This window comes from Trachypithecus francoisi, unplaced genomic scaffold (genome assembly GCF_009764315.1).
Source record: "Trachypithecus francoisi isolate TF-2019V2 unplaced genomic scaffold, Tfra_2.0 Lachesis_group2, whole genome shotgun sequence".
NCBI lineage: Eukaryota > Metazoa > Chordata > Mammalia > Primates > Cercopithecidae > Trachypithecus > Trachypithecus francoisi.
In genome coordinates this window covers 107,170,826-107,186,869 of record NW_022681465.1, presented here as the reverse complement: position 1 = coordinate 107,186,869, position 16,044 = coordinate 107,170,826, and the positions used below count along the sequence as shown (strand labels likewise).

The 16,044-nt window shown below is 39.6% G+C and overlaps 1 protein-coding gene across 3 annotated transcripts in view; it reads right to left on the bottom strand.

Moving 5' to 3' along the window:
• The window catches only part of IQGAP2 (IQ motif containing GTPase activating protein 2), a 315,690-nt gene that overhangs the window by 5,770 nt on the left and 293,876 nt on the right, over positions 1–16,044 (bottom strand). For all 3 annotated transcript variants that reach the window (XM_033179907.1, XM_033179908.1, XM_033179909.1), the window contains 5 exons: positions 11,557–11,644; positions 9,050–9,262; positions 6,518–6,678; positions 3,719–3,856; positions 2,317–2,425 (listed from right to left, as the gene is read on the bottom strand). In XM_033179907.1, coding sequence (XP_033035798.1) covers positions 2,317–2,425; positions 3,719–3,856; positions 6,518–6,678; positions 9,050–9,262; positions 11,557–11,644 — 709 coding nt within the window. The remainder of the gene's footprint in view (positions 1–2,316; positions 2,426–3,718; positions 3,857–6,517; positions 6,679–9,049; positions 9,263–11,556; positions 11,645–16,044) is intronic.

The following is a 16,044-nucleotide window of genomic DNA, read 5'->3' as shown; positions in this document are numbered from 1 at the left end:
TGGCTAACATGGTGAAACCCCATCTCTACTAAAAAATACAAGAAAAAAAAAAAAAACTAGCCAGGCAAGGCGTCGGGCGCCTGTAGTCCCAGCTACTTGGGAGGCTGAGGCAGGAGAATGGCCTAAACTCGGGAGGCGGAGCTTGCAGTGAGCTGAGATCGGGCCACTGCACTCCAGCCTGGGTGACAGAGCGAGACTCCATCTCAAAATAATAAATAAATAAATAAATAAAATGGAAACATGGCTTAGAGAAACTGACTGCTATAGTTTGCCAGCTAGAAGCATATTAATTTCCAATCATTTGAAAAGTCACAGCTTTTAAAAATCATCAACACTTGGCCGGGCGCGGTGGCTCAAGCCTGTAATCCCAGCACTTTGGGAGGCTGAGACAGGCGGATCACGAGGTCAGGAGATCGAGACCATCCTGGCTAACACTGTGAAACCCCGTCTCTACTAAAAAATACAAAAAACTAGGCGGGCGAGGTGGCGGCGCCTGTAGTCCCAGCTGCTTGGGAGGCTGAGGCAGGAGAATGGCGTAAACCCAGGAGGCGGAGCTTGCAGTGAGCTGAGACCCGGCCACTGCACTCCAGCCTGGGCGGCAGAGCGAGACTCCGTCTCAAAAAAAAAAAAAAAAAAAAAAAAAAAAAAAAAATAAATAAATAAATAAATTGATTTTGTGCTAAGGATTAAGAAGTTGCGGGTAGATGAACATTTGTTTGCACTGCCCTCTTAACTTTTTTTTTTTTTTTTCTCCGCACAGAAACTGGATTTCTCAGTTTTCATTTATGTGTATGTGGCTTAAATGTGGCTTTTATGATAAAATAATTTATATTGCAAACATCATTTTTCTATTTATAGATATCTGTTTTGCATAATGCCTTTCATTCCTGTGATCACAAACATTTGGCAAATAGAGTTAATAAACTGATGTAAAAACTATTTTAGAGGCCAGGTGTGGTGGCTGATGCCTGTAATCCCAGCACTTTTGGAGGCTGAGGCTGGCAGATCACTTGAGCCCAGGAGTCTAAGACCAGCCTGGGCAACATGGCAGAACCCCGTCTCTACCAAAAATACAGACATTAGCCAGATGTGGTGGTGTGCACCTGTAGTCCCAGCTACTTGAGAGACTGAAGCAGGAGGATCGCTTGAGCCCAGGAGGTTGAGGCTGCAGTGAACCATGATTGCGCCACTGCGTTCCAGCCTGGGTGACAGAGCAAGACCCTTTCTCAATGCCCCCCTCCCCCCACAAATAAGAAAACCCATTCTACGAAAGAGGGAGAAATGAGATCATGAAAGTTCCAGTCCTGGGCATACATAGTCTTAGAAAGAAATGCAAGTTTCCAATAAAAGGAAAATTTATAGCATTTATTTAATAGCTCTGAATACTTTTAAATTATATTCTGCTGTCTAAGCTTTAAAATGGAAACATGGGCCGGGCACGGTGGCTCAAGCCTATAATCCTAGCACTTTGGGAGGCCGAGATGGGCGGATCACGAGGTCAGGAGATCGAGACCATCGTGGCTAACATGGTGAAACCCCATCTCTACTAAAAAATACAAGAAAAAAAAAAAAAAACTAGCCAGGCAAGGCGTCGGGCGCCTGTAGTCCCAGCTACTTGGGAGGCTGAGGCAGGAGAATGGCCTAAACTCGGGAGGCGGAGCTTGCAGTGAGCTGAGATCGGGCCACTGCACTCCAGCCTGGGTGACAGAGCGAGACTCCATCTCAAAATAAATAAATAAATAAATAAAATAAAATGGAAACATGGCTTAGAGAAACTGACTGCTATAGTTTGCCAGCTAGAAGCATATTAATTTCCAATCATTTGAAAAGTCACAGCTTTTAAAAATCATCAACACTTGGCCGGGCGCGGTGGCTCAAGCCTGTAATCCCAGCACTTTGGGAGGCTGAGACAGGCGGATCACGAGGTCAGGAGATCGAGACCATCCTGGCTAACACTGTGAAACCCCGTCTCTACTAAAAAATACAAAAAAACTAGGCGGGCGAGGTGGCGGGCGCCTGTAGTCCCAGCTACTCTGGAGGCTGAGGCAGGAGAATGGCGTGAACCCGGGAGGCGGAGCTTGCAGTGAGCTGAGATCCGGCCACTGCACTCCAGCCTGGGCGACAGAGTGAGATTCTGTCTCAAAAAAAAAAAAAAAAAAAAAAAAAATCATCAACACTTAACAAATATTGGCAAAGAAAGCTGGCACTGGTTTTCTGTTAAACTTTATTGTTGTCATGGAGAGCGAGAGCCAGGGTAGCAATGTATGATCCACATATAAAATTTATCATGAATGTGCAGAAATTCCAGCAGCTTACCTGAATATTGAGTTGCACCTTTTCCATCTCAACACCAAGGAATTTTGATCTTACATCGAAAATGCCTACATCTTCAGTAGCTATGATATCAAATGTAACATTCTTAAACCTGTGAAGAAAGGGACATTCATACATGTGAAATTACAAATACAGATGTGCTTAAAGCTGCAACAAACTAATGGAATCTCAAATAATCATTTTTAAAGAATGGCTTGTTGAGAAAATCCTAAGGAAGTCACCAAAAACCTCACATCATCTTTCCCCCAATTCTGCTTTCCAAACACTAAGTTTGATGGCTATTGTCAAGATCTGTAGCTCACAGAGTTCTGACATAGGTGGTTTATTACAGAAAAAATAGAAGATATCATCCTTGCTCTTCAAGAGCATAAAATATAGTTGGAAATATGTAAGTCACAGAACATGAATATTACTGACCTATAGCCAATTGAGTACTTCAGATGATAACTTTTACAGAAACTTTAGGCCAGGCGCGGTCGCCTGTAATCCCAGCACTTTTGGAGGCTGAGGTGGGGCGGATCGCCTGGTCAACATGGTGAAATCCCGTCTCTACTAAAAACACAAAAATTAGCTGGGCGTGGTGGCACGTGCCTGTAATCCCAGCTACTTGGGAGGCTGAGGCAGGAGAATCACTTGAACCTGGGAGGTGGAGGTTGCAGTGAGCCAAGATCGTGCCACTGCACTCCAGCCTGGGCAGCAGAGTGAGACTCCATCTCAAAAAAAAAAAAAAAAAGAAACTTCAAAAGAGGAAGAAGCTTCTCTTCTGAGTTGGTGTTGTCAGGAGGTTTTATGGGATAAACAGAAGCCAGGCTTTGAATACAGGCAGGAGTTAAAGAAGAGGCAAATGCCAGTGAGTCCGGCTTCCCTTGAGATTTTAGGACAAGAGAGTGATGGAACAATGGGCTCATGACCCCTTTAAAATGAGGCAGCACCTGGTGCCTGATGTGGGGCTGTGAAGGAGGGTTTGTTTTCTCCACCACACTGAATACACACTCTCATAGCATGCTGTGGAAATGGCTCTGATCCAGGGGTTGGCACAGCCTATTTTAAATGAGAAAGGTGCTATTTTGCAATGGTAGATAATTCATCCATCAAGACCAAAAGATAGCCTTTTACTCTCATTGCTATGACTCAGTTCTGGAGGTTCACCAACCCAAACATATTGCACAAGCCATGGGAAAGACAACCACTGAACACACTACATATGACTGATAGCACCAGATGCTGAGGCCAAGGGAAGAGTAGCCATGACAATTTGTGTATTCTTCCCTTGTCACCCATCAGTAATCAAGGTTAAGCCTTGCTAGACCAAATGGAGCTCTCTCCAAGGCCACAAGAAATCAAACGGCATGCGTGTTCTATGCAGATTCCAGGTCACACTTACTGGTTTGTTTGAAGATCATCTATATCTAGCAGGACACCTTTCTCGTGCAGCTTTGCCGCAGTGTACTTCACTGGCTTTGCTCTCTTCGTCCCTTTGGGTTCTCCTTTCCCATCCAGTTTAATTGATCTCCGAGTATTTCTGACAAAATAAGAACAGACCATTTGTGGTTATGATGGCAAATACAGAGGCTTCTGGTAGTGCAACTACCATACCCAGAATGACATCGCTGTTCATACCTGGCCCTCAGACACTGGACATACACGTTTTTATTTTGTGATGGTAGGTAATTTCATCCATAGAGTAAAACTTCACTACTAAACTGTTTGAGGGGAAAGGGATTTCCCAAGTGACTGAAGTTTACATGACAGACTAACATTTTTCATATAACTTACACTCTATTTTCTCAGGTATATTGAACCAAGTGGCTATCTTTAGTCATTTCAGAAGTAGCTTTGGTGCAATAACATGAACTGTGTGGTCCTACATAAAGATATCACCAGGACTGTTTTAATCTATTTAACAAACACCATGTGGCCAGCATTGTTCTAAGTGCCTTATAAATATTACCTCACATTTCCAAAATTAACATTTCCATGTACTTTTAAATTAATAAATTCCTTTGCTATATACTATATCATGTAGCTCTCATAACCATACTTGTGAGTCTGGTACTGTTTGTTTTTTGTGGGGAGGTTTTTTTTTTTTTTTTTTTTTGAGATGGAGTCTTGCTCTGTTGCTCAGGCTGGAGTGCGGTGGCATGATCTTGGCTCACTGCAACCTCTGCCTCCTGGGTTCAAGTGATTCTCCTGCCTCAACCTCCAGTTGGGATTATAGGCACATGCCACCACATCTGTCTAATTTTTGTATTTTTAGTAGAGAAGGAGTTTCGCCATGTCAGCCAAGCTGGTGAGGCTGGTACTCTTAATTCCACCTTAAAGATGAGAAAACTGAGGCTCAAAGTTCACTGAACTGGGCTCAAGATCACACAATGTAAGAGAGAATCAGAACCCAAATCCAATTCGCCCAACTGTGGATCTTGTGTGAAATGCCTTAAAGTAAATCACTAACAATCTCTTTTCTACTGAAAATAAGCTTGACCAACTTCTTCCTTGCATGTATATGTATATATTCTTCCTTCCTATATTTAGTGTATAGTGTATATACACTATACACTATATAATGTATATATTTATGTAATTGTAAATGAATATGCACACTATGTATAGTGTGTGTATATACATATTTAGTGTATTTTTTTTTGTGTGTATATATATATAGAGAGAGAGAGAGGGAGAGAGAAAAAGAGAGAGAGAGAGAAAGAGAGAGAGAGAGAAAGATAAACAGAGAGAAGCCCGAAGCAAACGAACTAAAATTCAGGACTAGTGGGTGTCAAATCAATAAGGTTTAAATGTGGCTACATCCCTTTATCAAATCTTCTGTGATTTCAGCAATCCAACTTCTGAGTGTTTATTCCAAGATGTGAAATCAGTTTGTTAAAGAAATGTCTGCACTCCCATGTTCACTGCAGCACTACTCACACAACAGCCAAGTTATGAAATCAACCTAAAACTCTACTCACAGATGAACAGGTAAAGAAAATGTGGTACATACACACACAGGGGAATACTATTCAGCCCTAAGAGAAAGAAATTCTGTCATTTGGGGCAATGTGGACAGAATTAGAGGACATTATGAAAAGTGAAATAGGCCAGGCACAGAAAGGCAAGTACCACATATTCTCACTTACATGTGGAATCTAAAAAAGTTGAACTCATAGAAGCAGAACAGAATGGTGGTTACAGAGGCTGGAGGGTGGGGGAAATGGGGAAATGATGGTCAAAGGATACGAACTCTCAGGTGGAATCAGTTTTTTTGAAATCTATCGCACAGTGTGGTGAATATAGCTAATAATAGTGTATTGTACATTTAAAAACTGCTAGGAGCAAATTTCAAGTGTTCTCATCACAAAAACTAAGTATTTGAGGTGCTGCATATGTGAATTAATTATTTCATATTATAATAACAAATTATAACATCATCTTGTACCTCATGAATACATAAAATTATAGCCAATTTGCAACAAAATTTAAAAGATCTATGATTTTTAAATGCAACAGATTTTTCCATACAGCACCATTTCCTCCTGCCATTTGGATGACAAGGATTATATAAAAATATTGCACTACATATTTAAATGGGTAATTAAAATTTAACTAGCATTGATCATAGTCTAGTGATAAGAATAATTACTAAGCAAAGGATATTCATTAAAAATGGCTATACTGTATATAAACACCTATAATACTTATGCTAATGGATAATAGACAGCTACCAAATTTTGCCAGTTGTGTCAATAATAATTTTTTAAAACCATTAAGCAATTTAAAAATATTCAGCTGCTCTGTGCAATTGGTAAACATCCGGCATTATCTAACATTATCAATTATATAAAATATAGTCCAAAAACAAGAGATTTTAAAAACAATAGTATTTTAAAAAATCTTTGACTAAAAAAGACAAAAGGAACAATGAAAGTGCTTCCCCAACTACTAATGCTATTTGTTCAATATGCAACAGGTAAGTCACTTTAGTTCTCGTGCTGGTGGGGAATTGAAAAGCTTCCATTTGCTCCTGACTTCTTAGTTCACAGTGGCAAATAATAAAGCTGAGACTCCAGTTTTCAGTTATAAGACAGAGCAAAAAGTTTTCTTCCATACCCAACCCAAATGTGTAGATGCAGAACTGACATCTCATATAAATCATGACATTACGAATGAACATGACATGATTGTAACTTACTTTCTTTTTAAGTTGTCTAAACAAGTCTTTATGTAGGTGTCATAATAATTGATTTGCTCTTCATAAAATGCTGCCTTCTTGTTAAGTGCATTCAGGGTCTGCTGAAGTTTTGCCAATTCAGCTTTTCGAAGCTTACGATAGATTCTTTGATTTCGAATATCCTAAAACAACAAGTAAGGGCTATCATATTTAAGCAGAAGCTTGCTTTATGATATTGCCAATTTGGGACACGAAGAATATCAAACAGTAGTAAGTCACTATTTGTAACTTGACTTGTAGCTTATTTCAGGCCCCTTATTTTACTCTCAACACCACAGGGTTCCCATCCCTTTTTACTTCAGAACGGGAAAGTGTACATATTTCACTTTAAGAGACTTGTTAACATTAATTTTTTTCTTGATGGAAAGGCAAATAAGTCATTTTAGAATAACCACTATTTAGTTTAAGGAAAAATTGTGTTTTAAAAGGGGCACAAAGCAGCAGAAATGCAATTTCTTCAGATTTTTTTTTTTTTTTAGATGGAGTCTTACTCTGTCACCCAGGCTGGAGTGCAGTAGCCTGATCTCTGCAACCTATGCCCCTGGGTTCAAGTGATTCTCCTGCCTCAGCCTCCTGTGCAGCTGGGGCTGCAGGCCCGCGCCACTATACCTGGTTAATTTTTGTATTTTTAGTAGAGACAGGGTTTCACCATGTTGGCCAGGCTGGTCTTGAACTCCTGACTTCAAGTGATCTGCCTACCTTGGCCTCCCAAAGTGCTGGAATTATAGGCATGAGCCATTGTGCCTGGCCTCTTCACACTATTTTGAATATTCCTCTTTGACTAGTACTTTAAACTAAAAAGGTTTACATTTAATTGTTAAATTGATTTTTAAAATAAGAAAAGAACAAACTTTTTCATCTGACAAATATTTCTCAAGGTTTGAAAAAACAACACTAGCCTGTCAAGACTGAGTGAAAAGATTCAACATTGATAACCATTACTTGGCTTTAAATAGAATTCCTAGAACATTAAGTTGCATAAGCTGTTTATAGCTTACAAGAGCTATGCTAAATTTAAACTTGCAGATATACGTTTTTTTGGTAATTCTAATTGGTAAGTTATGAAAGTGTTTGACTTAAGAAAATGATGCCTGTTTAATATTGTTTTTCTTTTGTAGACAAATTAAAAACCATTCCCCTAGGAATTTAAAGAAATACCTACGTACACATACACTCCCCCCACAACTTCCCCATGCCGTTAGGTAAAAATTCTTCATAAATAGAATATTAGAATAGAATATTCTTCGTTAAATATAATTCTTCATTAAATAGAAATTCTTCAAATAGAATATTCATTAAATAGAAATTCTTCATATAATAGAATATTCATTAAATAGAATATCATGTCTTCATGATAGCCTTTTTCTTTTTAAAGCAAAAGCATGTATTTATCTACCCCATATTCCCAAATAGAAATATTTCTACCCCAAAACTAAAGAAAGAAATGCTATTTCCCTTGAGTCACTTGGGCTAGAATGAATAAGCCTACTGCCAGAATTGAACACAACTTTCTATCAAAGAACAAAGCTGGGCGCATTTCCCTCCCAGAACATGAGAAAATTTATTATTTTTTTTCTGGTCATTTAACTGCCTTTAACCTCTAGATCCATATTAATTTGCATGTTTGAATAAAAAGAATGAAATATCCTTCTAACTCAAATATATACTTCCTTATCCTTGACAAACAGATCTCAGCCACTTCCTGTGATGTTTCATTGCACTAAGTTGAGATGCTTTGCTCAGGAAGTTTCTCAAGTGTAAAAATACGGGATAAGAAAACAGAAATTAATCTTCAAGTCTGAACTGCATTTAGGCTAAATAGCTTAAAAACAAATGATCAGAGACACAGAGTTCATCTCAATGGCAGGTTCTAAGAGCAACTGAGCTATATGACAACTAACATCTCAGGAGAAAACTCTTCCAAATAATGTTATTTTAAAAACTAGCTTAAAGGTATAGACCAAACTTGTCAAGTACATTTTTTAGTATTTATTTCTGGTCTGTTTCAACTCTCCTAATGACTTCAAAGTGTTGTGATTATTTTCTCTTAAAAGTCATCAACTGCTTGGGAGGCCGAGGTGGGCGGATCACCAGGTCAGGATTTTGAGACCAGCCTGGCCAGCATGATGGAACCCTGTCTCTACTGAAAATACAAAAATTAGCCAGGCGAGGTGGTGTGCGCCTGTAGTCCCAGCTATTTCGGAGACTGAGGTAGGAGAATCGCTTGAACCTGGGAGGCAGAGGTTGTTGAGAGCTGAGATCACGCCACTGCACTCCAGCCTGGGCAGCAGAGTGAGACTCCACCTCAAAAAAAAAAAAAAAAAAGTCATCAACTGCTTTGAAACCTTGAAAAATCTGTAACATTGAAGAGTGCAGTAACCACAGCATATGCAACCATGAATCCCTAATGCCACCTCACAGAGTGCCCAGCACTTGACTGGTGATTAGCAAATGTCTGCTAAGCGAAGAAGAAAGAATACTGTTTCCAAAAACCTTGGCAATCTCATTGAGAATGTCTTGGTATTTATTTTTGGATGACACGTGTCCAGTCTGTTCCAATGTCCGAAGATTCCTCTGGATTTTCCTCTTCTTCTGCTCAAGAGGCAGCTGTGCATCTTCAATCATAGATTGGCTATGCTTCATTTCTTCTGGAGTCCTGGAATCTATCATTGCACGGCTCACCATGTCCGTGGCATGGTCTGCCTCCTGAAAAGAGAATATCAAGATGCTGATTTTTCTCTGATCCCCTAATTTCACAGTTCATAAGCTACACAATGCAAGTTAATGTCAAAATGAAAGTAGTCCTCCAGCCAAAGTTCAAAGACTAGAACCAGAACATGTTCTTCCTGAGATTTGAAGTTTGAAAGGAATTACTTCATCTTTTTGATAGCAAGCCTTATTTGGGAACAATTATCAATAGCTGCTTTATTCCCAAGGTGGCAAATCACCATAGTAATGGACATATTTTAATGGGTAACTGCTACTTTGTAATTCCCCAGATGGAAGGATTTCGATTCCTGGATAGTCTAGCCGAGGAAACTAAAACTAGATTATCTATTGAAATGTGGCTATGAGAACCCTGAATGTTCAGAACCCAGCTAAACTCTCACACATCAGCCATGTTTATGGAGAGTCCTAAACTAAACCAACAGAGGCAGTCAGAGAGCTTTATTCTTATAAGGGAATCACAAACCAGCAACTCTGAAAAACCTGCAAAGTTTCTTTGAGCCAAAGGGAATAAGATAGCACATCATAAATTCCCAAACAAATGATGAGTACATGAATGAATGAATGAATACTCTTTGGATAGTCTGTAAAAGGAAACAGTAATAAAAAGAGACTATTGGTCTTCCCATTTCATTGTACGAGACAATTGACTGACCCAATAGATGAAGTCTAAGGAAACGACTATTAGTTAGGCACAGTAATGTCAGACATAGGACAGGTAGGTCAACATTATTGACACAGGAACATCATTACCAGGTTAGCAGTAAATAACAAAAGCAGCAGCCAACATTGTTGAGCACTTAATATACGCCAGATACGAATGTACCCATTTAACATGTTTTAACTCAATCCTGGCTGTGAACTGGGTATTATTATTAATCCCATTTTACAGTTGAGGAAACTGCGGCACAGCAATGCTTCTAAGTGCACAGAGTTACACACCTAGGAGGTGCAGAGGTATACTTGATCTCAGAAGTCTGTGTTCTTAGTCACTTATTCATGACACATTTAGGGGAAAATGAAAAAGTAAAAGTCTTTTATACTAACCTAGTGTAATATTTTACTCACATTGTTGAAAACATGTTCACACATTAAAAAACGTGATTTGAAGTTTAGTTTTACATTTTTTATTAAAAATTTTTAAAAGTTAGAGATGGGGGTCTCACTGTGTTGTCCAGGCTGGTGTTGAACTCCTGGGCTCAAGCAATCTATACATCTCAGCCTTCCAAAGTACTGGGATTACAGACATGAGCCACCATGCCCAGCCATTTATATTTTTAAAATTAAAAACCATTCCAAGGATTCCTGGCAATCAAATAAATTAAGAATGATCCAGGCCGGGCGCGGTGGCTCAAGCCTGTAATCCCACTTTGGGAGGCGAGAGATAATCAGGAGATCGAGACCATCTGGCGAACACAGTGAAAGTTCTACTAAAAATACAAAAAACTAGCCGGGCGAGTGGCGGGCGCCTGTATCCCAGCTACTGGGAGGCTGAGGCAGGAGAATGGCGTGAACCCAGAGGCGGAGCTGCAGTGGCTGAGATCCGCCACGCACTCCAGCCTGGGCTACAGAGGACTCCGTCTCAAAAAAAAAAAAAAAAAAAAAAAAAAAGAATGATCCAGGAAAATTATGTATAGCTCTGCTAGAAGTAGTTAATTAAATAATTAACTTTTGTTTAGGGAGTGGCAATTATTGGTACTAAAATAACAACCTTAAATTTATTTTAGAATGAACAATGACACATTTTCAAAGATGTTAATAAAAAGCTAAATGCAAGATTGTTGTGAAACCTTACTTATGCTAACATAATGATGCTTTGACCCAGTGGACTCAATAGTTGCTTCTGAAGCATTTGGAAAACATCTTTAACATGTGAGATGCTTATTTGTTTCAAGTTAGTAAATACATAAAATGGGAAAGGTATTTTTCAATATCTTGTCAGCTAGAACTCTCTCAACTGACTTACTTGCCCATATACTGTGTGATAAATACTATGATGAACATTTCCAGGCTTTGAAAAACCCAGAACTATCATCCTAGGTTAAGACAAAAGTATATCCGGCATGAATTTGGCGCTGTATTTTCTATTTCATTCCCATTGATACTTCATACAGGTTTATATATGGCTGAACTCAGTCCACTACAGTAATAGATAAAATTCCTTACTTCCGGACCATGTCAGATACAGTTTCTCTGAGATAATAAACATTTGGCATAAAGATTTACTAAGAAAATCAACTCCTATTATTATTTTCCACTTAAAGCCAAATTACCTGTTGCGCAGTTGCTGGTGTCTCTAAGATTTCTGTCAATGTGTTCCCTGGCTGGTTCCGGATCACATCAATTATCAGCTTCTTGGTCCTTAACAAAACAGAGAAAGAGACAAGACTTTGAGACTGTAGTCCTTATGCACAGAAATCTGTTTCTCCTAAGAGAGTGCACAAACACATACAATACTGAAGCTTCAAAGAGAATACCTTACAATAAAACATTCTTGCAGATATTCACCAGATCTGCGGTAAGACTCTTGAAAGTTTATGAATGCTTGATAATCAAAGTCTGGGCTTTATGTGTTTGATGTTGTAGGATTATACTGTCAGTAACATGGGCACAAGTGTATCACAAGATTTCCTCTCTAAATACCTTTCCTTCTTTTTTAGACCGAGACTACTTTTCGATGGGCAGGGGAACAAGTGCTGCTGATATGGCCTGCTACTGCAGAGTGCAGGAATGATATCTAATATTCTCCTTTCCTGACTTTAATAGCACCTAGACTTCTGGGTCGGCTTAATACCTCATAAGCCTTTAGGAGCCAGACTAACTGTCCTGCTATCAGAAAGCTATGAAAGAGTTTGAAGACCAGTGGGAGCAAACGTCCAGTGTGAGCTGTGGAGGCTTGGGCTGTCAGCTGACATAGCAGCGAGGAGGATGGTGTTCAAGGGCCTGACCAACTAACAGATAGGGTTAGGTCCTCATCTTCAGGCAGAATAGAATAGAAGAGCTTCTCAGTAAATAGTAAAGAGCTGGAAAATCCTTCTGGAAGTACGAAAACCATATGTTCTCTCATAGGTGTTTTTTATGGCAGTTGGCCACCCCTTCCTAGTGAGGGATCATGTTATGTAATTACATAAAAAGGTTTTAACACAAAAGATAAAGGGTCAAGTTTGTTCACTTTTACATAAGGTGGAAACAGTATTATTGGGAAATAAAAAAAATTAAAAAAAAAAAAAAGGGCCAGGCGCAGTGGCTTACTCCTGCAATGCCAGCATTTTGGGAGGCCGAGGTGGGCGAATTACCTGAGGTCAGGAGTTCCAGACCAGCCTGGCCAACATGGCAAAATCCCGTCCCTACTAAGAACACAAAAATTAGCTGGGCATGGTGGCGTGTGCCTGTAATTCCAGGTGCTCAGGAGGCCTAGGTGTGAGAATTGCTTAAACCCAGGAGGCAGAGGTTGCAGTAAGCTGAAAACATGCCACTGCACTCCAGCCTGGGTGACAGAGTGAGACTCCATCTCAGATAGATAGATAGATAGATAGATAGATAGATAGATAGATAGATAGACAAACAGAAAGAAAAGAGAGGAAGAAAAGGAAACACAGACAAATGTTTGTTTAAATTATACATACACTGGTCTAATCGATGTCTGAAGTTTCACTTTTACTGTAGTCCCGTTATTGCATTTAACTTTAGTTATTTCAAAGTCATTATATGATATCACTGAATGACTAATTTTTCTTCCTAAACTCTAGCAGGAAATGTTCATGCAGCATGAAATTTAGAAATGAAAATAAAATTTTCACATTTTGAAGGATATGGGCAACTACTCCCAAATGACAGAGAAACCTTCCAAGTTAATTACAAATATATTACTTTTGAAAATAGGATAAAATCCAATAAGCCATCTGTAAACATCATTTTTCCCATTTCCTATTTATCAGAAGTCTGTGTGAAAAGAACAATCACAATGTGTCTTCCTTGCCTCCCTTCCCCCTGGCCTTTGGAGAACCATTTCCTCTGGCCCCATGACCCTTTGCTGCTGGGGATTTACAGGCTGTCTGGGAATGCACAGCTAAATACTCCATGGAGAGTCAAAGGTGGGCTCACAGCTAATTACAGCCACGTGGGGGATGGCATATTTCCTAAGGCAGCTGTGGCTGAGAAAGCCATGTATCCTTTCCTTCCTACACACCACCTTCCTCCAGCCATCATCATCAACGTATTAAACAGGAACACTGAGTTAAAAATAAAAGCTTTGGGTGATTTAAAAAGTGTAAATATAGTAACTTTCTTATTTGAAATAGTATTCTCAGAACTAATTGTGATATACAGTTTCTAGGGAGCTTCTAGTTCTTTAGAGAAGCTGTGTAATGACCAAATGACTGGAGTCACTAAAACGTGCCCCACCAAAGACAAAGAATGTTTATTTGCTCAGGAGTTGCTGGAGGATAAACTGCTCACACAGCCTGTTTCTCTTGGGCTTCTACTGTACATCAGGCCTGTGGAATTCATTGCCAAGGTTCTACCTCAGACATAAGTAACCATCCAGTCCCATGACAGGGAACCCACCTCCCTCCCACTACAGTGTGTCTAGTGCTTAAGGACAATGGGGACGGACAGATTTAAAACCAAATCTGTCTTGGCTTGGACTCTTGCTGCATATTAGCCATGTGGATGTGTGCAAGTTATATAATCCTTGGGGGTTTTGTTTTTACATTTATAACACAGGAATCTCTCAGGACTGAGGCAAGGATTGGATGAAAAGATCTAAAGTCTTCTGTGAGGTCTGGCACATGGTAAGCACTCACATGGTCCTTAAAGCTGTGCTGCCCATGATGGCCGCCACTGGCCACAGGTGACACTTGAGCACTTGAGACATGGCTAGTACAAACTGAGATGTGCTGTGTGAAACACACACTGGATTCTGAAGATGTTGTATGAAACAAAGAATGTACAATATCTCATCAATTTTTTACATTTATTACATATTTAAATATTTTTGCATATATTTGGTTAAATAAAATATATTATTAGAATCAATTTCATCTATTTCTTTTTAAAATGAGGCTTCTAGAAAACTTAAAATTACATGTGGCTTATATTAAATTTCTTTTGGAGAGTACAATATTGGCACATTCCATTCTCAAACAGGAGCTCACTCTAGAGGCCTGCCTTCCAGGGCCACCCAGTCATGGAACCTGGTTAGTCATAGGACTGTGGCCCGGAGGGAGACCTTTGAAAAACAATCCAATCCCTGATTGTACAAATGTGGCAACTAAAACCTAAGTAAGAGACTAGAGCTGCAGGAAACAAGTCCAATTCCCTTTCCAAATCAGCAGCTCCTGAAAAACCTATAGAGAAATGCCAAGACTGTGTCCCTCTACCCCCTCTTCTACCGTATTTCCTTTTTCCAAGTGAAACCGCTCAGTCCCTTAAAGCTCCTCACAATGGCATCTGCAAAGAGCTCACAGTCCTGCTCACATTCCAGTTGCCAATGACCTTAACATGCATTCCCCTTGCCACCCCAGTCCAAATATAACATTCTGGATATGGTCTGACCAGCATAAATCAACTGCTTAGAGTATTGGCGCTGGGGCTCTTCAAATATGTAAGATAGGTTGATCCAAACCACGGGTCTTGCCCTCCTTTAATGAGGAGGTATCTAATTTTGAAAAAGAATTAAGGAAAAAAGAGAAAGAAATACACCAGGGAGTTTATTCATCATAGCTGTGCTCAAATTCCACTGTAGATAAATGAGCCCATATGGCGCTTGTAGGCTGGTGTGGCCCCTTGGGTTTGGCCCCTCCATTCATATGGCATCTATTATCACCAGTAGCATTCCTGAAGCTCTCCCTCTGTCATCTGCTTCTAGTGTGCCAAGGTTGAAAAGGAATCAGTGTTTGTGGAAACTAAGCAATATTTTCAATATTTAAAATCCTAACAACACAATTTACATTATTAGCTCCAGATCTCAAATATCACCTTAGCCATTTAGTGCTCCTGCTAGTTTGGACCAAAAAAACAAGGAAATCTTTCAGCTGGGATCATGGGACCTAAACTTAATCATGTGATAGGAAATTCTTAAGAGATGACAATTTAAGAACTCAAGCAGCTAAGTATGATTAAAAACCACAAATATTGCCTTCTACTTAAACGCACATACTTTTGTGGGAAACTAAGCTTAATTAAGGCCAGAAGGATCACATATTTTAAGCTGCATCATAAGTTATAATGAAAGGTTGACAATTGCATGGTTCTATATAATTTATATGGTATTAATTATAATTTCATGTGATCATCATAGCCCTTCCTTTCCCCTCTCCTCTACATTATGGAGGAGAAACTGATGGCGAGGCAACTTGCTGAGTTCCATGGTTAATAAGCGATAGATTGAGGTTATCATCCTATGTCATCCTAAGACCCCTCGACTAGGTTTTAGGATTCCTCAACCAGGCTTCTTCTTTTCTTTCTTTTCTTCTCTCCTCCCCTCCCCTCCCCTCCCCTCCCCTCCCCTCCCCTCCCCTCTCCTCTCTTCTCTCTCTCTCTCTCTCTCTCTCTCTCTTTCTTTCTTTTTTTAAATATCCCTGTGCTTGGTAGTATTAGGAAAATAGCAATAGCCCAAACTGAGGTTCTCTATTCTATAAACATACACAAGGAAAAAAGAAATAAATGTTTCTTTCTACTCTGATATGTGCCCTTTGTCCCTCCTCTTTGTCCTGGAAAAATACTCCAGCCTCTGTCACTCAGTAACTGCTCAGCTAATA